General features: G+C 36.7%; 1 protein-coding gene across 1 annotated transcript in view; it reads right to left on the bottom strand.

Annotated features, from left to right (window-relative positions):
- Positions 1-12,026: 12,026 nt before the first annotated feature.
- Positions 12,027-27,064, bottom strand: part of Eif3h (eukaryotic translation initiation factor 3 subunit H) — a 90,429-nt gene continuing 75,391 nt past the window's right edge. The window contains exons 4-8 of the mRNA XM_026393876.2: positions 25,711-25,810; positions 24,308-24,457; positions 16,548-16,668; positions 13,913-14,045; positions 12,027-12,339 (exon numbers count right to left, since the gene is read on the bottom strand). Of these exons, the coding sequence (XP_026249661.1) occupies positions 12,242-12,339; positions 13,913-14,045; positions 16,548-16,668; positions 24,308-24,457; positions 25,711-25,810 (602 nt within the window). The 3' untranslated portion in view covers positions 12,027-12,241. The remainder of the gene's footprint in view (positions 12,340-13,912; positions 14,046-16,547; positions 16,669-24,307; positions 24,458-25,710; positions 25,811-27,064) is intronic.

Genomic DNA, 27,064 nt, shown 5'->3' with positions numbered 1-27,064 from the left:
ATGTCCAGAATTCTCTGTTCTGGGCTTGTTGTTTGAGTGAGGGAAGCAAAAAATAGTCTATTTTTATGTCATTCCACCTCTTATTTTGTTTTAATCTATATCCACTTTTGATAAACATTAAAATTATTTAGTTTCTCAGATTTTTTTTTTTTTTTTTTTTTTTTTTTTTAGAACAGCAGGTTATCCCAAATGGCCAGGAAAGTTCAACTGAGCTTCATTTTGGGTAGTTCACTTTCAGTAAGTGCCCAGATGGGACAAATCAGGACAGTTCTCTTAAAAAAAAAGGGGGGGGGGGCTGGGGATGTGGCTCAAGCACTTGCCTGGCATGCGTGCGGCCCGGGTTCGATCCTCAGCACCACATACAAACAAAGATGTTGTGTCCGCCAAAAACTAAAGAATAAAAAAAATTCTCTCTCTCTCTTCTCTCTTTAAAAAAAAATCATAATATTAAACTAGAGTATTAAATAAGCCTTTTTCAACTGCACCTAAGATTCCTACTCCTTTGCCCCCACCTGCCACCTTAAGAGATTCTGATGTGCCCCATCAGTTGGCAACCACTGCCCTCCACGGGGGATGAGGGATGTTTTGCTCCAACTCTGGACAGGTCTGTGACAAATGATTCCAATCATGTAGACAGGAATTCATTTGGGTTCCAGAACACCCCTCCACTGAGACAGCCTTACCATGGGCCCCTCAAGGGACAGAAATAACCAGCTCATGAAAAGCAGGAGAGACACAGCTTGGATACTGACAGCTCACCTCTGACTGCCTGCAGCCTTCCAGCTCACAGCTCCAATGCTGCCAAAGTTCTTTCCCACCGGAAACAGCATCTGGTTTCCTGATTTGGGCCTCTCCTTTGTCAAAGCAGGTCCTCTCCCAGCAGGACCTCCAGTCCCTGAATTACTTCTGAAGCTTAATTGGAGTCATGGGTCTGAGAAGCCTCAGTCACCCTGAGAGGAAGGCAGTCCCAGGGAGAGAGACCTTGGTCCCCTGCCTAGGGCCCACTTGTTGTGTTGGCCTGAGTCCTGCATCCAGCATCCAGTGAGCTGTGATCTGATCCAATCCCATAACCATGTCAGTTCCTCAGTTTCCCCACCCATAAAACTCTGCTCTGAGACTTAGAGTCTTAACAAGCCTGAGCCTTTCCTGGATAAATTAACCAGGTGCCGGAAACATCTGTGGCTGGAACCGGAATCTGCTGTATAAACAGAAGAGAGCATTCTCATACACAAGGCTACAGTGAAAGCTCAAATACCAAGCCTGACTTCATCCTAGCTGTCTGAAGTAGTATGTCAGGCAAGTCAACTTCTTCTTTAGTCAAGGTTAAATTTAAAGTGACTCACCATCTCCTGTACCATGCTCAATGCTACTCAGGACAAAGGATTTTCTGTAAAAAGTGGAGAATCAGTGTTCCTTGCAGCACTACAGCACTTTCCATCTAAATCATATAACAATTCTTAAAAAAAAAAAAAATTTCCAGAATAAGGTACATGCCGTATAGTCAAGGACAAAACTTGTCTTATTCGCTACCATATCCCCAAAGCTCAACACAGTGCTAATTCATGTTAAAAGAACTTGTTGCATGAATGAACAAATAATAATTCTGGAAAAAATAATACTATATGTTTGGATAGGATTTTAAACAAACTTTATAGCATCTGTCTCCATATTCTCCTTAGTGTACGAGTTTCTTAGGACAGAAAATACTAAGTTGTGTAGTAAACCAGTTCATTAAACCTCAAGGAAGTGAACCTGACATATTCAAGTTGGTATAAACTCAGAATCAAGACTTAAGTCTCCAACATCCAATCAAGTCTTCTCACCTTTACCACTCACTGCTTCTGTCTATAGTTAGGGGCAGAAACCTACAATACTTGGCCAAATCCAGTGGGGAATTCCTGATTTTTCTAAATAAAATTTTTCGGAACACAGACACACCTACTTATTTACATATTGTCTATGACTACAATCCCGTTACTACAGCAGAGTTAGTAGTTGCTATAGAGATCACATGGCCCACAAAACCTGAAATACCTACTACCTGGTCCCTTACAAAAACAGCTGTCTGAAACCTGCTCTATAGCCTCCTTTCCACGGGTGGAATCCCATATGAGTTCTAGGGGCTTCTGTTAGAAATAAGGGCTGCCTTGGGGCTGGGGATGTGGCTCAAGCGGTAGTGCGCTCGCCTGGCATTCGTGCGGCCTGGGTTCGATCCTCAGCACCACATACAAACAAAGATGTTGTGTCCACCGAGAACTAAAAAATGAATATAAAAAAAAAATTCTCACTCTCTCTTAAAAAAAAAAAAGAAAGAAGGGCTCCCTGGGTATTGCTATTTGGTCATGCAGCCCACACAAATACCACATCATCTTATTTAATTCTCCTGGCAACGCTATGAGGTCTGCATTATTTATTACATGCACATATAATATAATAATAAAATTGGCCTGAAACATGAAATGGTGGGAGGTTTTTTTTGGGGGGGAGGTGTTTTTGTAGGTTTCATATTGGCAGTTTCATATAAAGCAAACTAAGATTATCATCTCCATTTTTTTAAATATTTATTTTCTAGTTGTAGGTGGGCATAATATTTTTATTTCATTTTTTTAAAATGTGGTGCTGAGGTTTGAACTCAGTGCCTCACATGTGCTGGGCGAGCACTTTACCACTGAGCCACAATCCCAGCCCCATCATCTCCATTTTTTAACGATGGAACAAATGAGAAAGTAGAGTAACTGGCCCCTTGGCATAGTTAATAAGTGAAGTTAAGTTTAGATACTAGCCAGCTCTGTGTCCAGGGCAACTACTTGATATATTTCTTATTAAAACTTTACATTTCATTTTATATGTTAAAAGTTTTGTTAATTTTGAAGTAGAAGAAAAAAACAGTCAAATTGTGTTTAACCAAGTCTTTTTCAGAATTTATTTGACCAGGAAAGTGTTTTCCCCTCCACAAGTAATATCTATGAATATTACACAAAACTAGTGTTCCTTGGAACAGACATTGGGAAATACCTCCACTCCTCCATCCCCGTAAATAACCTACCACATTTCATAGGTACTGCAACACCATTCCCAGTGGTACAGCCATCTCCTGCCTCCCCAGAATGCCCACACAATTGCTCTGGGCATGCCCAATTTGAGACACTGTAGCTTTCTCCACAAGCAAATGAAACTCCATTTTCACTAAAATGAGCCGAATGGTCCATGCCATTGCTGCAGGCTAATTCCATTTATAGAAATAATAAGGCTCCATCCTTGTGTGGCCTGGGATGTTTATTTCATACACCCATATCTCCCATTTGTGATGCAAATAAACTGCATCTTCCATCAAAACTGCTCACTCTTCCTCTAAGTACAAGTTCTTTGGATTTATGTGCTGAATCAGTTGCAGGCTTTTTTCCAATAGTAGCATCCCAAATCTGAGACTCTCTTCTAGTCCAGGTCAATTAAGTGGCATGGAATATGCTCATCTGATTTTTTTTTTCCTTTTTAAAAGAGAGGACCATGACTTTCTATGTAAAGTTGAAATTCTGGGCTCCATTTACTACACACTTTCTTAAGCAATAATATAAGACCATAACTTGTCACAAGAATCCATTCCTCCCTTTCCCACTCCAAAAATATTAACTTAATAGGGAGGTTAGAAATCTATCATAACCAATGACAGACATCCATGCACAAAAATAGCAAGTCTTGAGTTTAATATTTTATTGCCATATTTTGAAACAACTGGCTAGGCAGCTGCTACTGTTATCTTCCAATTACTTCTCATTTTTCCAGAGTTTTAAATGCATGCTGTGACAAATTAAATCTAAATTTCTATATGCTCTTTGAAAAAAATGACTATTTCAGAAAGCACTGCGCGTGCGCACACACACACACACACACACACACACACACACAAATTGAGATGTAAAGGAAGAAAGGGATATTGGCAGAAGATGAAAACACTATTCCTGATGCTCTAATAGCTTCTTTCTATCTCCTTAAGAGATGCAGATTTGATTCTCCTAAGTGGTCCAGGTATTCTTGTTCTGAATAAGCTTTTAGTACCAAGACTTTGCAGTTTGCTAAAAATGCACTTTTCCCTGCAATTTTATAAAGGTGCTCAGGAAGAAAATCCTTCATCAAAGTCAAACATCATGCATGCTCTCATGTCTAACACTCCATCAACAGTGCTCAAATATACAAGAAATCTCTTAAAAGAATCAATGGATGGTATTTTGAAGGATATCAGATCAAATACAATTGCGCATGATTCCAACAGAATATCAAGGCATAGAACACTGTGATTATTATTTGCCAACATCAACATACTTTTCATCAAAAAGTATGGGGCTTGTGTTTAGAAATTACACTTTTGCTAGGAAAAAGCTCACATATTCTAGTCTTGTTTTCATTTTTTTATCTGACTCCTTAATCCTAATTTGGGAGAGCTGAGGCCGAGTGTAGGAAGCAGATTGTCATAATCTCTTTCCCTCCCACTGATGGGATTCAACAGATTTCAAAACAGAACTAAGGTCACTGAGGCTTTGCTCAGTGTATGGTTGATGGCAGAGTGTCACTCACTTGCTATCCTTTTTGACTTAGTACCTACATGGCCAATGCACAGTGACCACTGTAGTCAGCAAAGCCAGGTCCATGAAGCCCTGTCTCAGGTTCCTGGCATATGAGGTCTCTGGACCTGTGGATCTTTCCAGATTTTGACCTTTCTCTACCTCCTCCTCTTCTTCCACCTCATCCTCATCTATCTCCATGGCTTGACTTAAGTATTCCTCTTAACCTGTAGGTAGAGGCTTATAAAGATTTATGGCATTAAATCTTCCCAGTATCATCTGGCAACTTTAAAAAATATTTCCAGACCTTCAGGTTTGATTTTTAAAAATTGCTCCAAGCAATATAGACAGGTGCCAGAACCACTGTTCTAGAGCAAGCTTGGGCAAGTGGCAGAATGGCCCAGCTGGTGAAAACACAGGGAGTGATCAACCTCCATCTTAATTTACCACATCTGCAGTAAGTCCTAAGAATTTGCATTTCCAAGTTCTCGGGTAATGCTCACTCAGGCCACACTTTATGAACCACATCTTGGTTAAGCCTCTTGAACATCAGGACCCCTGACCTTTCAACTCCAGTGCTGAGCAGTGACTAGCACATGTTACTGAACAAACATCATCAGAAAGTGCTCTAAGAGTGATATGAATTAAGAGCAAAGCCCACAATGATCACCTTTTTCTAAGTGTAAGTTTGTAATTCTACTTAAGTCGCACAGCGATGCTCCATGTGCAACACTAAATCTCACTTGCCAGATTAGTGGTGAAAGATTCAGAAGTGCTGAACTGATGGGTGAGAGCAATATCAATTTTATTTATTTATTTATTTAAGGAAGACTACCTCTCCTATTGTTTGGCTGGCTGGTTGGCCAACTGGTTTTTCTCCTGGAAGTAATGAGAGGTACACGTCTAGCACATAGGAGCACGGAAGAAGATAATCTTTTGTCTAAGTGTGCTTTAAACTGGAAACAATGATTTACTGTTAACACTGAATATGCTCAAAATTCATGGAGGATTTGCATTGCCAGCTTCTAATCACTTCTCAGCAGAGCCCCCAAATTGCTACAGTCCATGGATACAAGATGTGAGATTGTCATCTGAGATTTGCCACATCAGGGCTTCATCAAAATGCAAAATCAACACCTTCCCTTTCTCCCTTCCTACCCCAGATGATTTCTGAATTTCTGTACATTTGTGAATTCACAGAAGCATGAACAGAATGACAGGAACATCACAAATGCAAATGTCTTTGTTCCTAACAAATTACTTCAGTTGCCCTTCTTTTCTAAGTTAGGGAGTGGGAGGGAATGGTTTACCATGGCTAACTCAATGTTAAGTTTAGAAGCCAGAGGCAAAGGTAACTTAAAGGTTTTCCAAAGTTTTGTTTTCTTTTGGGTCAAAAGTAGCTCTTAAACATATATACACAAACCTCAAGTATTTTTTTCAAATGCTGATTTGTGCTTTAATAAAACTGACATCTGCATCTCTAAAGAAATACTTCACTGTCAGAGAATGTAGCTTAATTTTGTTTGCTTGAAATGTTTTCATCTCAGACCAAATTTAGAATACCCTGCCACCTGTTTATACCACCAATCTCCAGCAAGGCAGCAAAAGCTCACCTCTTCCATCCACTTCCCAGCTGGATCAGACAAGGCAGTGGGGAGACACAAGAGGTTTTTAATTAGCTCCTAACTCCTGTTCATTCTTGAGTGTGCAATCTTTGTGCTTAAAATGCTGCAAAAAAACCCACATCACAATCCCAACGTGCTGCTGCCTAGTGTGTTAAGGGCCAGCCATTCATCACCACCTACCTGTCTGAAAGGTGGTTCCAACATCCTGAGCAGGAGCTGTCTCACTCCTTCAGTACTGTCAGTACCAAGTACACTGGCTTTCTAATGCATTTGTACTCCTTCCTCATTCCAAATGAGAAAATATATGAGCAAGTACTTTGTGAACTGTAAAATAATATATTAATGAAGGAGATTGCTCTTAGAACCTATCTCAAATACAAAGTAACTTGTCTATTCATTTTCTTCTCCAGGTACCTGGATTGTCTTTCACCATAATGGAGCTCCTTTTCAGCATGTATGAAATATCAGAGATGGTAAGCCAAAACAAAACCTCCCATCCATTAAGTACTTATGAGATATTTTATGTAGGCAGCACATGCATTTTGTATTTCTTCGGCCCATTGCCTCCTGAGAGTGCATTTCTGTTATAGTACAGTGGGCTAGAAGTAGAAACCATCAGCTGCAATTCCTCTCTGTATCTCATTAGAGGTCTAGTTTCCCCTTAATGCACATGAAGACCTTTCATTAGCAATAATGGGAGCTGCACGCATCAAAGAGAAAAATAGACCCTCACCATTGTGATCTGAGATGAGGTTATTGGGACACTTGCCTGCCTGACTGGAGAATTATGACATTCAGACATGAATGATTGGATCAGAGAAGAAATTAAAACCTTTGCGATTATTTTAAAAAATGAAATGCAATTTTAAAACCTCAAAATAAAGGGCAAGAATCAAAACCAAAGAATTCATCAGCAGACTGAAATTAGGCGTTAAGTAAGTGAATGCCAAATGACAAGATAAACAAAGGTGGGAAAAGATGACCCAGAGGATTTGACAAAATAAAAACCATTTCCAATACACACAAAGTAAGACATTGGCAAGAGACCACAGTCCAAGAAGAGAAGGCAAGGATCATTTACCATCAGAGAGGTAAACACTGCCGAAAGTTAAACAAATCCTTGCGTCTATGTCTACAAAGGAATATGGAAGATGCCAGATGGCTGTTTTGGAGATGGTCAATGAAAAAATACTACTGAATAAAAGTGACTCCTGAGTTTATGTTTTTAAGTTGACAAATACCAAGGGCAATATTTTCCTACTGCAATCAACTTTAAATAAGGACATTCGTAGAGTGACCATTTTGTATTACTAGAGGTCATATGAGGATGTTGTAGAGTCCCTTCGCATTTGTTAAATGTAAAAACATTTATTGGATTAAAGAAGAAAATCATCTTTTCTTTAATAGGACATTAGAGAATTAGAATTTTTTTCTTTTTTTAATCAAGAGTGGGGAAAGCACATAGAAGAAACCAAACATATATATGAAACCTATTTAGAAGGACTTCCAGTAAGCCCTAGAGTAAGCACAAATTCATCACATTCTCTACCCTTAATTCATGATGGTTTTAAGGAAAACTTGTAAGACTCTGAGACTGTATTCAATCTTGGACAGTGGGTTGTCCAGGAAATTCAGTGAAAGGATTGAAAAACAAGATGACTAACTCATAATTGATCTCAACATCTAACCTCAGGGACTCAAACTGGGATTCTAGCAAACTAACCCCATGACAACTGAAGTGACGGTTTAACAGCCTCTGAGAACACGGAGGATATAAGTACTCAGGTTAAAAAAAAAAAAAAAAAAAAAAAGGTCTGGGGTAGATCAAACAATTCCCAAACTCTTCAAGTTGAGAGTACGGCTCTTGAAAACCATTCCTGCATCCTCGGACTATATTCCTAAAATGACCATTGAGGTTTCTGCAGTCATGCTGGGTTCTGCTAGTAGCAATGAGCCAAATGGAATCCATTTATGTAAAAAGTCTCAAGGCAATGGGAATTAGGCCACAGCAGTATGCTCCAGTGAACTTAATTTCCCAGCAACTCTGGTTCCCATTCCCCCACACTACCCTGGCCTTGAGTAATTTGGAGATCAACCCCTGTTCCAATCCATCTAAAAGAGGTTTGGAGTCTAATATGGGAATTGATGTCCACTGCACATGTTCTAACTTCCACACTACAGCACTCCTAGGCTATAAGGATTCAACAACCATGAATCCTTCTCCACCTTCATCAACAGCAATAGGACCATATCTCCATTCTCCCCTTCACCCCATTTTTACTACCCAAAGTCACCACTCTATAACCTAAGTGAGGAAGGGATTCTGTTGAGATGGCCTTAAGTACTCTCCAAGGCATCACGACTAATATTAATAAGCTCAGTGACAGAATGTACATTCTGTTTATCTTTGTAATATTGGAAATGCTTGACCCATCATAGCTACTTGGTAAATGCTTGTTAAATGAAAAATAGAAAAAGAAGCACATAACTGTCACCAAAAAAGATACCCACAGGCTGGGATTGTGATTCAGTGGTAGAGTGCTCATCTAGCACATGTGAGGCCCTGGGTCGGTCCTCAGCACCACATAAAAATAAATAAAATACAGGTATTGTTTCCAACTACTTCCAAAAAATAATTTTTTTTTAAAAAAAAAGATGCCCAGTGAGAAGGAAAAAAACATAAAAGGACAAATGGTATATTACATAATTTGAGAAATGTTTACTATAAAAATGAACTTTACAATTAAAATAGGCATTTTATTTTTCCCCTAAACATAACATTCTGGTATCCATATACCAGAATCAATGCCAACATGGTTTGAAAGAGAAGTTGACAAAAGCTTTCTAAAGGCTGTTACAAAACCATAGCAGTACAATGTAGTAGCATTTTAGAAGATACAAACATTTAAATATGTAGATGCTAATATTAGATAAACACATCTCAACTTCCAAGCTTCCAAAAATAGAAGGAAACTTTTAAGTTTACATTCATATTAAAAGAATAAGGGGATACAACAATCCTACTTCCGGGTACTTACCCAAAATATTTGAAATCAGTATGTTGAGGAGGGATCTGCCCACACATGTTCACTATAGCATTATATGCTATAGACACATTATGGAATCAATCTAAAAGTCCATGAATGAATGAATGGACAGAGAAAAATGTGGTAAATATACACAATGGAATACTTAACAAAAAAATTCCTTAAAAAAGGAAGAGATCCTATCATTTGCAAACATGAATGGAATCAGTGCACATACGCTTTATAAGATAAAGCAACATAGAAAGACAAATACTACATGTTCTTACTTGTCTTTGTAATCCAAAACAACTCAACTCATAAGAGCAGACTGGTAGTTACCAGAAGCTGAGGAATAGAAAATAGGAAAACCATAGCCATAGGCACAAAAGTCTCAGTCAGGGATTCTGTTGTTGTTGTTGTTGTTTTAATAGATATTACTCAGTGTGGTGAATCCAGCTAATAGCTGAATATTATATAATTCAGTCACCAGAAGGGTGGATCTCAAATGTTCTTCTATTAAATGTTTAAGGTGACACATTATTGGCTTGATTTGGTCATTTTGCATTGTATTTCACCCTTGTGCCCTATAAATATGAACATTTATAATCTGAGCATATATAAATTTGAAAATGAATTTTAAAAATAGGGCATTTCAAGTAGGCTAAAACAGGTGTATTCTCTTAGATAGTTTCATTTAAGATTAAGAACAATGCTAGGGGCTGGGGATGTGGCTCAAGTGGTAGTGCGCTCGCCTGGCATAGTGGGGCGCTGGGTTTGATCCTCGGCACCACATGAAAAAATAAAGATGTTGTATCCACCGAAAACTTTAAAAAAATGCTGTTTTCTAACATTTTGTAAAGTATTAATAATGATTATAGGGTTAGTATCGAATGTGTTTTATATTCTTAGTTCTTAACACTCAATTTCCCATTTAGTTGTTCTTGCCTTTTTCTCTTAGATAAGTGAATGACTTATTAGACCTAGTACTTGGTTCATGATATTTTCTCATTTCAACTTGAAAAAAAAAACTGCAAATATGTATAGAAGATGAACCACATGTATTTTTCCCTGAAAGATGTCAGAATATAACACTCAAATCAAATGCTGAACAACAGCTATTTTGTAAGAATACGTACAATATGTGGCAATTTAATTTTCACTGATGTTTTTCTTGGCAGTTTTTCCCACATTCGTAATTTCTAATCAAAAATTACTGAAATCATCCATTAAGCGTGTACTCAAGACATTACTGAGTTATAGGAATCTAGACAATCTTAAGGTATCATAAAAAGAATCACAACTTTAAGAAAACATTAATTGAATCAGTTGTAAAAATTACTCTCACACCATGAGAAAAATAGTAATTAAGGTTACATTTGAACCAATTTTCGTTCTATTTTTATCCCTGAGTGCTTTAACTCTAAAATAAAATTCTGAATCCAGGAAATTAGAATGGAGGGAAATGAACCAATCGGAGTACATAGTCCATAAGGGCAAGAACTATTTCTGGTTTTGTTTATCAATACATTCCCTCTGCCTAACAGTCAAATATGTGTTGACTCGGATAAGAAATCATTATAGGTAGGAGTGCAAATCAAGAGAGCCTTTCTTTTTTCTTTCTTTCTTTCTTTTTTTTTTTTTTGGTTTTGTTTAGGGGCTGAGGCCAGAACCTCCCTCATGCTAGGCAAAGGCTTCACCACTGAGCTACCCTCAGCCCCAACAGACTTGTTCTTGAAGGCAATTTAAGTAAAAAGCCTTAAAATTTTATATTCTTGGACCAGTAAATCTGCTTCTAAAAATTTATACTAGGAAAATAATTATGTAAGTGAGCAAGTACTTAGAATCTAGAACATTCGTGACCCAAGCTTTAAAAAAAAAAAAAAAAAAAAGCAAGACCCAACAAATAACCCCATAACCTGGGTTGCCTAGAGTGTGCCTCTTGTCATAAATATATAATGAATACCTGCTATGCACCAACTACTATCCTACTTGCTGTATCCCAACCTTCAGTGAACTTAATGCTCAGAACCATCCCATAAAGTAATATTTTCATCTCATGTGGATAAGCAACAGAGAAGTTGAACAATTCAATCTAGCTTCATGATCCTATAGCCTTAGTGTTATCTTTATAACAATGTTGAAAATAAGGATTTCTTAACTTTCCTTACTCTTTATCCATTCCTTTTTTGATAATCTGCCTCAAGAACTGCCATCTGATAGTCTTATAAACGGCACCCCCACCAACTAGTGTATCTACCTAATTTTGTTACAAAAACATGGGATCTTTAATGATCTTTCAAATATAATATTATATCTTTTTCAATGTACTACTGTCCTACCAATTTCTCCTTCCCCATTCACAACACTTGCTGTTAGCAGAACTGTATTTTGTGTTATGAAAAGATATGAAATCCTAAATATAATAATGTATACAAAATGAATCTCATTTTCTTATAAAACATGGTCCTCTGGTGAAACAATTTTTTAAAAATATTCCTGTGCATATTCTATGAGTATGGAAATGGTTTCTTGAAGAATAAAAAGATAGACTAATGGGAGAAATGAGACAAGTGATCCCATCCCAGAGACAAAGAGTGTCAGGGCAAGTGTATGAAACCCAGGATTCAGGGAAGCACCTGGAAACCAGGAAGTATAAAAATTCACTGCAGGTGCCACGGTCTCCAGATGGGAGATGGAATAGGCAGCCCCGGACCAGGTGGCCAAAATGTAGCACTTGAGAGGAGCAAAGTAGTAGAGCTTGCAGGTCTGAACCTGCTGGAGGCCTTGTTTTATCTATGAAAATAGACAACTATAAACAAAGTAAAAACAAGATAGATTAAATACGTGTGAAACCAAATGAACAAGCAGTAGATTCTTTTTTTTAAATTTATTATTAGTTAGAAAGACATTATAGCCAAAGACAGCAAGGAATCCTCTGTGCTTTTCAATATGCAAATACAAATTCTTCTAATAGTTGCCCTAGAGTAATCTCAGGTGTCCACGATACTCCTTTTCTGAAAACTTCATTTTCTTAGTTGTTGTATTCTTGAAGAGCCTGGGCCATGAAGAGTTTGCCTAAGTTTTGGGCGGTGAACTCCTTGATGTTCTGGCAGTAAGTATTAATCTGGCCTAAAAATTTGAAAAAGAGTCTTAATATTCTCCGAGTTGTAAAATGATCTAGAATGCTAGTCAAACAAGAAAATCAGCACAATATAGAATTCACCAGAACTGTTTTTAACCAAGAATTTACAAGAATCAATTCTATTTTTCCATAAAGTTTAATAAAGAACATAATTTCTTTTGAAAAGTTGTTATCTTCAACTCTTGATTAAAATGAAGGAAAACTAACTTTTTTAAAAAGATTATCAGCTGTAAGGATATATTAGCTATCAATCTGCTGAATCAGTACCAGATCTGATCAACAGGCAGTACTCTTAAGAAATCAGAGAAAACATTACTGCCTTAGCAGGCAAAAAGGAGACATATGATCATAGCATGGCAGAGTAGCCACATCCACCTGGTTCAGACATTGAACAGGTACAGCAGTTTACAACCTACACTTTAGACATGTTTTAAGGTCCTTCCCCTGAGCCAAAAGCAGAAACTCCTCCCTGAAGAATGGCTCTATTACTGTTTTTGCATCTAATCTGATGCAAAAGCTATTCATTTCTTGAAAGTAAAAGCACTACAGTTTTGTCTCAATTAGGCCTCAAAGAAGAACTATATCTCAGTTTCCCAAATGTGTGTGTGTACTAGAAAGTTAAGGAATTTGGATTTTTCAACCACTCAAATATCATTATTAATAGAACTGAAAAACTAAGAATAGCTTTTCTTTGAGTAGATTTTTCACTCTATTAAAGTTTCTCACAGACAAAAATACAATTAACTTAAATAGTATCTAATAATATTTTATAAAAATAAGATTATACAGCCATATAAGAGTGTGAATATTACACATTAAAACCAGCCTATGGTTGGGCATGATGGTACACGCCTATAATACCAGCAGCTAGGGAGGCTGAGGCAGGAGAAGAAAAAGTTTAAGCCAGCCTCAGCAACTTAGCAGGGTTCGAAGCAACTTAACAAGATCCTGTCTCAAAATAAAAAAATAACAATAGTTGAGGTGGGGATGCAGCTCAACTGTTAAGCACCTCTGCGTTCAATCCATGGTACCCACCCCCTGACAAAACAAAACAAAAAATAAATCCCAGCCTCTAGCATAGGACATAGACCTTAACCAGAGTGATAGACATATGCTAAGTCTCCTCAGAAGTTCACCCAGAATTATATTCATGTTGCCATGATTTCAAAGGGCAATATTTTCTTCAAATCAAAAACTTCCATTCAAGTACCCCAATCTAAAGTAGAAAATAAAAAGGCACTTGAAGCTACATGAACCTCTGCATTATTGAGACCAAAAATTTTTTTTTTCTTCATTTTCATGAAAGATGGAAAAGCTTCCCAATTTAGAAAGCTTGAAAATGTTTAGATATACACCAAGCGAAGAACTGAAAGGACCTGAGAAATAAAATACTTACCAAATTCTTAAATTTCAGAAACTACACCTACTAGACTCAAATTCATCTAACTATTTAAAATACATTAGCTTTCATGGGCTGTGTTTCTGTCTGTAAAATTTCTCATAGTCTTCTGCTTCCTCAAGAACAGAGAAAACTACATATCACGCTTTACATAACTATACCTGCAATGAGTAGCGAATCCATCCTGGCAGGAGCCTGAAGTGGCTTAAAGAGTTTGGACAGGTCTTCCTCAGGGAGTGGGGGTTCTCCTCGACTCTGACGTTGCATATTCTCCTGCTGACGACGCTGCTGATACTAAAATTTAAAGAAAAATAATTTGATTATTTTTCTCTGAGGGGGGTAAAAAAAAAAGAACTCTCTCACATGACCAACAATACCCCATTGCTCTGAATTCTATTCTAAGTTTAATAAATGGCAATATTTAAGAAGCTAAATATTGGTAATGGTAGAAGAAAATATATATATATTTATATATTTTTGTTTTAAAATAAACTCCAGTGTCACTGTGAGCTCTAACAGTCTATATGATTTAGAAAACAAAATTGGTTCTGGAAGTAACAGAACTAAAAAGAGGCTCATGATCAGTGATTAAAAGAATATAGCATTCTGGACAAAGGGGAGAAATGGTTCATCCTAACTTTAACAACTAAATAATACACTATGTGCAATTTTATCCCTACTGACATAAAATAATAATAACACCAATGATGTTATTACCATCAAGTTCACTGTCTTTTTTTTTTTTTCCCCCCTTGGTACCAGGGATTGAACTCGGGGCACTCGACCAGTGAGCTACATCCCCAGCCTTTTTAAAAATTTTTGTGTTTTATTTAGAGACAAGATCTCACTGAGTTTCTAAGTGCTTCACTGTTGCTGAGGCTGGCTTTGAACTCACAATCCTCCTGCCTCAGCCTCCCGAGCCGCTGGGATTACAGGCGTCCACCACCAAGCCTGGCAAGTTCACTGTTTTTACTATTCTTAACAGATGGTCTTGCGTGTTTCAGCTCTGTAGCTAAGAATGAATATTAACTTCAAATACTTTCAAACTCTGCATTCTACAATTCTCTGAAAAGAAGGTGAGGATACATATATAGATTCTATAACTATAAACTTTTATGTCAAACAATTAAGAGCTAGTTGCTGTGAATGGCTCACAATGCCAGTGAAATAATCTTCCACACACGGTCTTTTAAAAGGTCAGGTAATAAGAAACCAAGGTGGGCTAAGAAAAACTTAAAAGTCTTGAATTCCTATGAAAACCAAAGGCAATGACAGTTTCTCCTGAAGAAGAGGAGTAACTTGCTTTGCAGATTTCTTTCTTATTATGGGGTATGAAAGTGAAGGTGAGATACATCTAAAAAGGGTTATGAAAGGTACTAGTAAGTATGAATAAATATTAAATGCAAAAATCTTAATACATTATAACTCTGAAAAGAGTCCCAAAGATTGGCTTCTAGTATGAATTACCTCATGGGTGACAGATTATCAATTTGATAGCCCAAGTGATTCCCACCCCCAACAACAAAACAGCAAGAGAATACAATCAAACTGGGACATTCCTTTCTCATAGTTTAGAAATCTGCAGCTATGTTCACTTAAAGATACTTTATAGATTTACATATATTTTCTCAATTCAAGTGTAGCAAAACTCATTCATTCATTTATCCATTCATTTTTATTTCACGACATATATGAACCTGGCAGAAAATTTTGTTTTTCTTTGACTACATAAGTCTCCAAAGCACTTAGCTGTGCTTCGAATTTTACAATTGACAACACTTTGTTTAAAGTGCATTTTAATGAACACAGCAAATATAAATACTACTTCCAGGGATAAAGACTCTGAAATCAACTTATCTATCAATCAAATGCTAAGAACATTTTAGAGCAATACAGTCCCAAAATAATATTCCCGGATCTATGAAAATCATGTGGTCCTAAGGCAATGCTAATAAAGAAAAGGTTAAATGGCCAAAACCATATGTATGTGCATGAGAATATTCAAGTAATTCTATGATTTTTGTTGGTATTATACTACCTATTTCACAGCAGGTGGTCCATTATTTCCTATCAAAATTGCTTGCTCTTAATCACAACTGCTCAGTTTTTTAAATGAACTGAAGATTGCTAACTATTCTACAATGAACCACCACCAAACCAATTATAGTTAGAGTAAAGAAATGAACTATGACACTCTGAAATCTCTTTGCCTCCAGTTTTCTCCATAAATATATATCTTATTTGCATAAAGTTGAGCTTAATATATAAGCTCTCTTTAAATCTGGTGTTTTTAATTACAATTTGTAAAATATTATTTACTAAAGAACAATCTTTTAAAATATATGATAGAGTTCTTAACAGTCAATGTTTTTTTTTTAAATATTTTTTAGTTGTAGGTGGACACAATTCCTTTATTTTATTTTTATGTGGGGCTGAGGATTGAACCCAGTGCCTCACGTGTGCCAGGCGAGCGCTTTACCACTGAGCCACAACCCCAGCCCCAACAGTCAATGTTTTACTAGAGATAATTTAGATCATTTTTAAGATGACTTTCTTTCTGATACTGAGGTGGCACCCAAGGTTACTATACCACTGAGCTACATCCCCAATCCTTTTTATTTATTGACAGAGTCTCAGTAAATTGCTAGGGTTGGCCTTAAACTTGTAATCCTCCTGCCACAGTCTTCTGAATCTCTGGGATTACAGCTGTGCATCACCACATCCAGCCTTTAAAATGACTATTAAAACATCACACCTAGAAGTCAATGCATATTGATTTTTTTCTATAATACCAACCTGATGTTTCTGCTGCTGTTGCTTACTAGTATTCCTCATGTATGTGTTATATTTGACTATGTCTTGGCTCATTTCATCCACTCTGTCCATCAGCAACTGTAGATTCTTCCCCAAATGATTGCTGAAATGCAAAGTAAACACACTGATATGTTATACTTTAAGCTATAACTTTGCCACTGTTCTAAATAGTCAGATGTTAAAACATGATCTGCCTTTTGCTAAAAGAATTAGAAGCACACATATGCATTAAAGCAAGGGTAGAGGTAAGAATCTGAGTCAGCTTATTATTAAACTTATGTTATCACCCACAACTATAATCTCAGGGCTGTTGGAAATAGCTCAGTTTCTTATTGTTGACAGCAAAAGTAAGTTAAATAGGAACTGTTAAGCATATCTAGCGTGACATTTATAATATATACTTTCAGAAAACCAAGTTTAACTTGAGTTCAGTACTACTGAACCCTTTTCCTTAACATCCCTACCCCCACCCCCATGTGCCCCAGAGTTTTAAATCAGTAGTCAAGCAAAGAGCCATGCAAACTTGTTAAGATTTCTGGCACACCATTTCTTTATTTGCCTTATTCTAAATGAGCCACATCATCTGGCTCCTCTGTTCTTTCCTAGAATCTGTAGTAGTATATAGTCTTTCACACTTTTAATCTCTAGAAATTTTGATTCCAGCTCAGTTACTACAATCTTTTCATAAAGTAATGCTAATAATTGATATAATGACCACCTTATTCACCACCTTCTGCCTGCCAATATCTCCTATCATGCTAAAGCATGGACATCTACTATGAATGTCTAAAAATAGCCAGCTGACAAACTATAGTGACCAATTCACTACTTTCAAACAGGTATTTACTAAACTATTATATGCCAGTCTCAGTATTAAAAACCAGGAAGACAATAATGAATGATGCATACATGGTCTTAATCTTCTTTGAAATTACAACTGATTAGAGATAGAGCAGGGCAGGTGGGGAGAAGAAGAGAGACTTCAGATAGCATGGTCAGAATATCTCTTTGAGAAGATGAAGGGCTAAAAGCAAAAGATTAGGAGTTAGCCAGGTTTCAAGTATTCCAGGGAAAAAGTACAAAGGCCAAAGTTCTGAGGTGTGCAACAAAAAAGCAGATCTGATTTAATTTAAAAAGTGGGGGAGGCGATGGGAGGAAGGGGGAGAGGGAGAAGAGAGGAGGAGCAGGGAGGCCAGGCATGACTGGAGCACAGTGATTTGGTTAGGGAGGCCAGACAAGCTTATATGGAAAGCCCATTAGCACCACACAACTTCACAACAAAATGGTTTGTATGAATGAGACCACTGAAACATACTGAATGGTACTCTCGAGCTGTGCATGTCTGGGCTTAAATCTTAAAATAATCACTCTGTTGCTATGCATGTAGACTGAAAAGACAAGAGCTAAGAGTCTACTGCAGACAAGATGTGGAGAAACTGAAACATTCATATGCTATGATGGGGATGTAAAATGATATTACTGCCATGGAAAACAGCTTCATGGTTCCTCAAAAAGCTAGTTACTATTATTAATAGTAACAGACAAATGTGAATGGTGAGAACAGGAGGTCAAGGAAATAAATCTATAAACTGGGCCTACTGTGCTGACTCCATGTGCCTTCATTCAAAAAGCAATTAACCTGTGGCCTTCCTTTAGTCAACAGAATACACTACCTTCCTTGGCAAACAACCTGTTACCTGTAGGAGAAACGCAGACCCAAAAACTCCTCCCTGATAAGGGCACAAGTTACCCTGAAGGAGGTTTTTGTGACCATTATATACACCAAATTCCAGGACTCAAACAGGATAATTAAAAGCCAAGGCCCTAACCATAAAATGTGTAAGAACAAGTTCCAATGAGACCCCTTTAGCAGAGGCCAAAGTGACACAGAGTTGCGTGGATCTTTAGCATGTCAATAGCAAAATTCTCCTTCCCCAGGGAAAGGCAATGGGCAATGGGAACTTGAAAGTCTGATTGATGTAAAACCGCTGTTAGTCAAAGGTAAAGGGGTGGAAACTTCTACTCCAGGACTCCTCAACAAAACTGGAGGCAGGAGGGGCACATCATCCCTTTCCTCTCTGAGAGGATCCACTCTCTCCCTTGAGATGCCCCCCTTTTCCCTATCCCTTCTAATAAACCCATGCCTACTACTGTGTTTCATTTGAAATCTTTCCAACAGAACACAGAGAACTGATAACTAAGAATATTTATGGTCACTTTAGTTCTGAGGATGGTCTTGTTCTGCAACTTTATAACCCAAGCAATTCTACTGAGTATATACCCAAGAGAGAACTGAAAATACACGCTCACATAAAAATTTGTACATGAACGCTAACAGCTATATTATTACCCTTAAAAAGCACAAAGTAGAAACAACCCAATGTCCATCAAATAAATGATAAGTGAATAAACAAAAGTGGAATATCCATACAATAAAATATTATTGAGCCATAAAAATAGTGAAGTACTGAAGCATACCACAATTTGAATGAACCTGCTAAATATTATGCTAAGGGAAACAAGCCTAACACAAAAGGCCACTGTAGGACTCTATTTTATGAAATGTCCAGAAAAGGCAAATCCATAGAAACAGAGATGCTGCCAGGGGATAGGAGGATGGAAAGTGACTGCTTAAAGAGGTTCATGGTTTCTGCTTATAGTCATAAAAGGTATTCTACAATTAGTAATGGTTGCACAACATTGCAAATATACCAAAAAACACTAAGATGCATACTATGCATAGTTAAGTTTATCTCTATTTCAAAAAACTACACCACCACCACCACCACCACCACACCAAATCTGTTGTGATATTCCAGAGTAATGGTGGCTTGCATTGGGACAGTAGCAGTGAGAACAGATGAAAGTGAGTAGAACTGAGAAATACTCTGGAAACACAACTGGTGATTTTTATTTGATAATGGGTACAAGAGAAGAATCAAGGATGGTGGCCAGCAATGATTTCCTGGCTTCAGCAATCAACTGGCTGGCTGGTTATTACATTCATAGAATAGGGAAAGACAGGAGAAAACAGATTAGGAATATTGAAACAGAAAGAAAGTAAATCCACTTAAAATATGGATTCTACCTGTACCCTGAAAAAAAAAAAAATCAGAAAGTTTGGGTTCTTTCTTAAAGAGCAGAAAAGAGTACAGAACTGGTGTGTGTGTGTGTGTGTGTGTGTGTGTGTGTGTGTGTGTAAATTACCTTTTTAATCCCAGTCCGGCAGTACCCAAACAACCTTGGCCCGGTAATCTGGCCTAAAGACTTCACCTAAGAGTCAAATACTTCTTTAGTATTAAATTTTATTTCATATTTATCTTATTCCACTGTGATTTTTTTCCAATCATTTTTTATTTTAAAATGTTTCTCCTTCTCTGGAAACCAATTAAGTACTTGTTTCTGTTTTCAAATTTCTTAATAGTCTGATTTTAATCCACCCAGATTCAAGCTATTGGGTACATGGTGCAAGATGAGGAATTAAAACGATTTTTTTTCCCAGTAGCTAACCAAATATCCAGATCCACTGATTAGACAGTCATACTGCTTTCCCAAATAACTTCAGGATTAAACAATACTGTATCTCACATTCATTGTTTTGGCATGTACTGAGTACACAGTTACTCTCCCAGTCACTCTGCCAGATACTAAGAATTAAACTATATGAGATTTTGTTGCACTCAAAACATTCTAATGAGAGAGGAAAGTAAAAGTAAATAGATAAATTAAATAATGGTGGTTAAGTGCTCTAGCAGACATTCAATGGATGCAAAAAGGACAGTTTGGTAGGATCAAGTGAAACTACCCCACTCCAATTATGTGACAATTAAAGTCTGAATTGTTGAAAAGGAGCTAAGGGTAGCTAGAGATACTGGGTATAAGCAGACCACTCAAGAGATTCCAGCATGAAAGGTGTGATGCATTTAATGAACTGCAAATAACTCAGTATACCAGGGAACTGCTTGACTAGAAAAAAGAGATTTATCAAACTTTGGGAGGGGCGGGGGAGACAACCATAGCACAGGCTCTTGGAAACTTGAATTATAAGTTTGGATTCTATTCTAAGCATTATGAGAATCAGCCAAAGATTTTAAGCAAAGAAGTAATATGAGCATCCAATTTGCATTTAGCACAAGCATTAAAAGAGGAAAAGGTTAAAAGCAGGAAGTTAGGGAGCTGTGAAAGTAATCACAAAGAGAAATAGTGATGCCTTGGTCTGGGGTAACAAAAAAATCATAGAAATAAGATGAAATCACTTCAGGAATGCACATGGGGGAAGATTAACTCTGACAAACACTGATATTTAGGGATGAACAAAAAGAAGAAATCACTGTTTGAAATAAGAAGTAACCCATAAGAGTTGTAGTTTCATAAGCTCCAAAGAAAGAATTCCAGGACGAAGGGGTTCTCGATTCTATTAAATGCTGATGAATCTCATGCAGTAGTATGGTGACAAGAAGTTTTTTGTAACAGAGTTCTAACAATAAGGAATGAAAGAACACTGAAAAATGTCAGAGTAAGTGGGAAATGAGGAAAGACAGTGACAGAAAATTCTATTGATGGGGGCTGTAGCTCAGTAGCAGAGCACTTGCTTAGTATGTGTGAGGCACTGGGTTCAATACTATCTATGTGAAAGGTTCATGGATGGATGTTCAGTGTGTTAGCCTTTCAATTTGAAGTGTTGAGCATTTAAAACAATTTAATGGGAAAAAAACAAGTCAATAAGGATAACAGAAAAGTACTAGTATAAAGGAGAACTAAAAAATCTATAAGCAGAAGACAGATCGAATGAGGTCCAGAGAAGTCAGGACAGAGTGGGACTGACCTCAGGAGGCTGATCCTTTCATTTTCACCAATCAAAGAACTGAAGCCTAACAAGCTACATTAAGTATACAGATGCCATTAGCTACATGACTTGTTGTTAAGTCATTTATGCCATTGAGTGAAAAAGGAAATCAGGTAAAGGGAAAGCTCACCACCAATCCTGTGCCTGGGAGCAGACAGGAAAGCAGTGACACTGGAGAAACACATAGAGGAGAGGTACAGCTGTCAGCAAAGGAAAATCTATTATTTGTAGAGTCCTTAAAACCTTGGGAGACCAATTTTAGCATCGAGAAAAGTATTACTAAAATAGGGACCTCTTTTTCCACTAAAAATGTCTTTAAGGTATTAATATTATATGCTGCAAGTGTATATAATTACAGTGAAAGAACACTGCCACAAGCACAAATATGTGGGCTTTAAAGATTTCATAAGAGTGATATTACACTAATGCTTCAGATATTTAAATATTTAAGTTATGTTTATATCTACTGACTTCAGAAACATAACCAATCAGAAACATTCAACATTCCTCACCATAGAGGCCTTGAAGGGCACCAGAAATTAACAATAGATAACTATTTCATCAGTCACAGAAAATCAGAATCATTACCAAGAGCAATTTTGTGAAAATCTTTCGTTTTCATTATCAGTTCAACTAGAATACTCAAAAAGGGAGTTACTGTTGGTGTTTCAATAACATAGTCTTTCCTTTTATTGCCAAGGAAACAAAGAACTGAAAACAGATAACTTAAACAGATGTGAACCAAGACATAGACTGCTAAGTCAGCTCTGGCTACAGTATCAATCTATGCTTATTATCCTTAATGTAGGATGCTCACCGTTAGTTTAATTTTGCTTAAGGAAAAATAAAAACAATCGCTTTTTATGTGTGAGAAGTTAAAAGCTTATGTTATACATTTTTAAAAAAACTAATGAACTTCCATGTAATAAAATTTAAATATAAAGTTAGGATTTTTAAAAATGAAAGCAAATCTTTCATAGCATAGAACAAATCTGTCAGGTAAATAAAAAAAACTGGTATCCATATATGGTCATGGAAAATATCCTCAAAGTGTTTAAGGAGTTGCATAAAAATAATTTCTGAAGGTTTTTTAAATTTGTTAGAACTCGCATGATTACCATCATCATGCTACTAACATTAGAAACTAAAAACTAAGATGTATATAGGTGTATTTAAGGCTTTTCACATAAAAATATGTAAGATAAACCTATAATAAAATAGTTTTCTAGGTCTTAGTTGTACGGCAAACTGAGAACAGTTTCTTGGCTATTGCAACTGCTTTGGACAAATGGATATTCTAGACCAGCTCACTTGTAATATGGAAGTTTCATAAGGGCTATACTTGTTTTGTGTGTTCAATAAAGTAGGCCTGGGAAAAGGTGAAGACATGAATTATATAAGTAATAGTTTTCATATAGTAAATTTTAAATTATTATGTATTTTTATACTTACTACATCAAATTGTAACCCAGAATGCTGAAAAAGGTTCTTAGCTCAATGCTTTAAATACAGGTGTACCAAGTGTGTTTGTAAAAGCAATAAAGAAATATGACCTCCTAAAACAGACAAACTTAAGGACTATTATGAATATATGTTTGCAGTCAAACAGAACACTCTTTGGTTCCAAATTAGTCTTACAACCTGGCTATATCATTTAGCACTCCATTTACCATTCAGTTTCCATCTCTGCCCTATCGAAACTTTTTAGTGGCCTTCGTGATTAACAGATGCAATGGAAGGTGGCACTTCAAGCATAGCCCTATTCATACCAGAGAACAGAGAAGACACTATGGTGTCTAGTCCTTCTGGGTTCATTATCTTCCTTGCATTACATGTGGGAAGAAGGAACTGGTTTTTGTGTTTTGTTTTTAAATAAGCATCTGTCTAGAGTACTGGAAATCTGATAAACTTCTGTTCCAAACCATTGCTGAAGAAAACACAACTCTCCTTTCAGACAACAAATATATTCTGACTGATTTCTCACTCTGCCCATTTCACATTATACTACTGCTAGGTGCCTCCTCCTCCTCCAACAAGAACAACAAATCACTAACATCAAGCTTAAACGGCATTTCAGAGAAGCTATATAATGTGACTGTTCACATTTCTGCTAAGAGTAAGAGACTGGAGGCTGGGGTGTGGAGGGGTTGCTCAGTGGCAGAACGCATTCCTAACATGTGTGAGTTCCTGGGTTCAATCCCCACTACTGCAAAACATTAAAAATTATAAAAGTTCAGGGTGGGGTGGGACAACACATTAATTCCATAAAGAAAACAATCTGTCTAGCATTTTAGCAATTTAATAAATATTACCTTACCAACTCATCAGCAAAAGCAGTCACACTGAAGGACATCATGTCACTCACCTGTCTGATAGCAAAAGCCAGAAAGTTCAGAAACTCTAAAATTTTAGTTGAATACTCAAATAACTACAAGTTTACTACAGAGAGAGAATGCATCTGAATCTGGGCAAGTGCAATCAATAAAAGAAAGCAGCATCTCCATTCTTCTCCTGAGCATTATTAAATATCTAGACATAACAGCATAAGCCTCTCAGGACAGTATACAATAAATAAAGCTGAGCCAAATAAAAAAGTCCTCCCCCATGGGTATTTACCATATCAAAGTGCAAATGAAACAGCAAGGAAGGCAGCAGTAGGTTCTTACAACAGGAGCAATTAGTATTCAAACAATGTGTTTGTTTCACTTTATCAGTTTGGCAGTTTTCCTGGGATCTTAATAGGGCCAGACAAATACTACATGCTGTTACATAGATCTTAGTAATCTCAAAATGTTCTTAAGTAATTTTTTTTCTTGCTTCACAGGGAAAGTCTATGTAAAAGAATTTTCTGCAAAATGTGATAAAAAAGGTATTTTCATTAGGCAGAGCCACTTACCTACTAGCAAGGCTGAGCAATTCATGTTTATCTGCTACAGCTGACTTCTTCTCAAGCTCCCACATTAGGACATTGATCAGATGTGAATTTTTAATTACAATCGGCACTTCTTCAAACATGTGCTCAAAGGTGATATTTGCCTTTTTCAATCTGTGAAGCATGTTAAAAATATTTTAGACTGGTGGTCAGAAATAAATGTTAAATTAACTATTTCATACATTTACCTAAATACAAGCCCTCTTCAGGATTCATTAATAAGGAAGGCAGCAGGAACAAAAAAAAAAAAAAATATATATATATATATATATATATATATATATATTGTGTGTGTGTGTGTGTGTGTGTACACACACGCAGGCATACACACTGCCTGGTTAACAGTCAAGCATAAATCGAGTGAGCTGAGTATTGACTTTGAAAACAATCTAATTTTTTAACTGTAAGCCCAGAAAATAAACTGGCAAGAAAACTATTCTTCAAAATCAAGTATCCTTAAACACTTCGTTGATAGTAAAATGTAATGTATACAATTATAATGAACTAACAAAATATGTAAATGTCATAGTAAGTTATGCATCTAAAATACTTAAAATATATCTAGAAAAGAAAAATATCCTGTTTTTGAAAAGTTTATTTTTTAAGTGTGAAGAACTAAAAAGATTAACAACTAGTTGAAAAGTCACAGGAGACTCTACAAACAACAGTGTAGGAAAAGGCTTCTCAGAGTTAGTTGTAACTCCATGTCCAGAAATTGTTCATGAATTACCTTTTCTTTTTAAAACTGTATACCTCAATTTTTTAGGAGCCAAATAAGAAACTACAGATAAATTGTCCAACGTGAAGCCATAATCATTAACTTTGATTTCATTTAAAAACAAATTCTACAATTAACAGAAATAATAGATTTTAATATTTAATGGCATTAAGTAGGATCACAGAATAGCTCCATTAGTTGACTCACTGCATACCTGTCACTCACAAAACTTCCAATCAGCCACATTTATTACTGAATCCTTAAAAATGTTCATATCCTTCCCCCCTGTGAAAGGTGAGCATAGGAAACACGCAGGTTGCACGTAGTCTAATGCAGAGCTTACAGTCTGACAGCCGCTGACCACTCTTTCCATCTTCTATCTTTTACTTCTTCAAATACGATAGCTAATCAATTCCCATTCTAACTGAATTCACCTATGGTGAGTACAACAAAGAGACACTCCATAAAGAATAATCTAAACGTGGTAAGGGAGAAATCAAGTGTCACTCAGCATGCAGAAATCTACAGTACGCATGGCAAAAGTATTACTGCAGCACAACCAAGCCTTCAATAGATGTGGCAAATTGATGGTTTAAAAGAAAAATACTCAGCCCTTTACCATATGCCTCTTGGGCCCCCAAACACTTACGCTTCAGGGGAAAAATCCTTCTCTTTACAAACTTCCATTAGTTTAGGAGTCAATCTGTATGCCTTTAAAGAGAGCGAGCCTTGGGCAGTTTTTATAGGATCTCAAAAAAAAATAGAGAGAGAAAATAATTACTAAGGATTCTAATGACATCGGTTCTAGGCACATTCTATTACTTATCACACTGTCTTTGGAAAAATGAAGATCAAAATAAATAATGGCAACACAACCTGAAGCACATTCAAACCATTTCTAGCAAACAGTAAGCGAAGATGCAGTGGTTGTTCTATCCTACTTAAAATCAGTAGAGTAACTTCCTCCCTTAAATAAAAACAGAAGATTCCAAATATAGTTAAGATATTTTGAAATCCCTCATTTAGAACCAGTAATCTTGCTGAAAATGAAACATATCTTATTCTATACATCTTGTATTAACTGGGGAAAATACTAATAAGTATTAAACAACAACAACAACAAAAAAAAAATCACTGTATGCACTACTATACTTCCTTAGTCGACAAAAATGAATAGCCCTGCAAACAAAATTTATACAACCTAATAATCACTGTTCACATTTTTAAATTAAAAGATAGTTAAAAACAAAACCACTACATTAAAGTGCTATCACAAAAGTGTCCTTTTTTAGTTTTAGAAAACGAAGTTTTGTCAAAACTAACTGCTTAAACACTCCATGAGTAAAGGAGCTTAGCACTTGCTGCATGATAATGGCTCTGGCATGCCAATATTCAACTAAAACCTGTGTTAACATTCATGTTGTCTGAAACTTAACACAGTGAAACTTTTAGCAATAGGTGATAAAATGAAAACCAAAATAGATTGAAACAAGTGGAAAATTCATCAAGGTCTGATGATGCAATGTTTCCAGCCAATATAAGTACACTTTAACAACTTGTTCTTTACTGTAATCCAATTGTTAACATACTGAAACAATTTTGGGGCAGCTCATAAGATTGATCGTATTCATTAGTATTTTTTCTGACAGATACTCAGGACGTTACATTTACTTCTCAGCTGGAAACTATATGCAAGTCTGCCAGATATGGCAAACTGTGAGTGTTTGGGGAGGGGGAAGGCTATAAAGCTGTTAAATTGCCTACAGTTCTGATACAGCACAGAACATCTGGTCTGGAGAGCTTGAGGAAACACCATTAAATAGGCCGAAAAGAAAAAAATCTTTGTGCTAAGAAACAGTCCAGGTTTTGTACGCTGCTGTCAGAGGTATAAAAAAAAAACTTGGCACACTGTGTTATGATTGGTCAGTCACGTACAGAGCCAGACACTCCAGCAATCGGGGTTTGTTAGACATCTGGTCTAGTTCCACCAGCCCCTTCAATGA

The sequence above is a fragment of the Urocitellus parryii genome, chromosome 7, assembly GCF_045843805.1.
Source record: "Urocitellus parryii isolate mUroPar1 chromosome 7, mUroPar1.hap1, whole genome shotgun sequence".
NCBI lineage: Eukaryota > Metazoa > Chordata > Mammalia > Rodentia > Sciuridae > Urocitellus > Urocitellus parryii.
The sequence above is the reverse complement of the archived record's forward strand: the minus strand, read 5'-3'. Positions and strand labels throughout refer to the sequence as shown.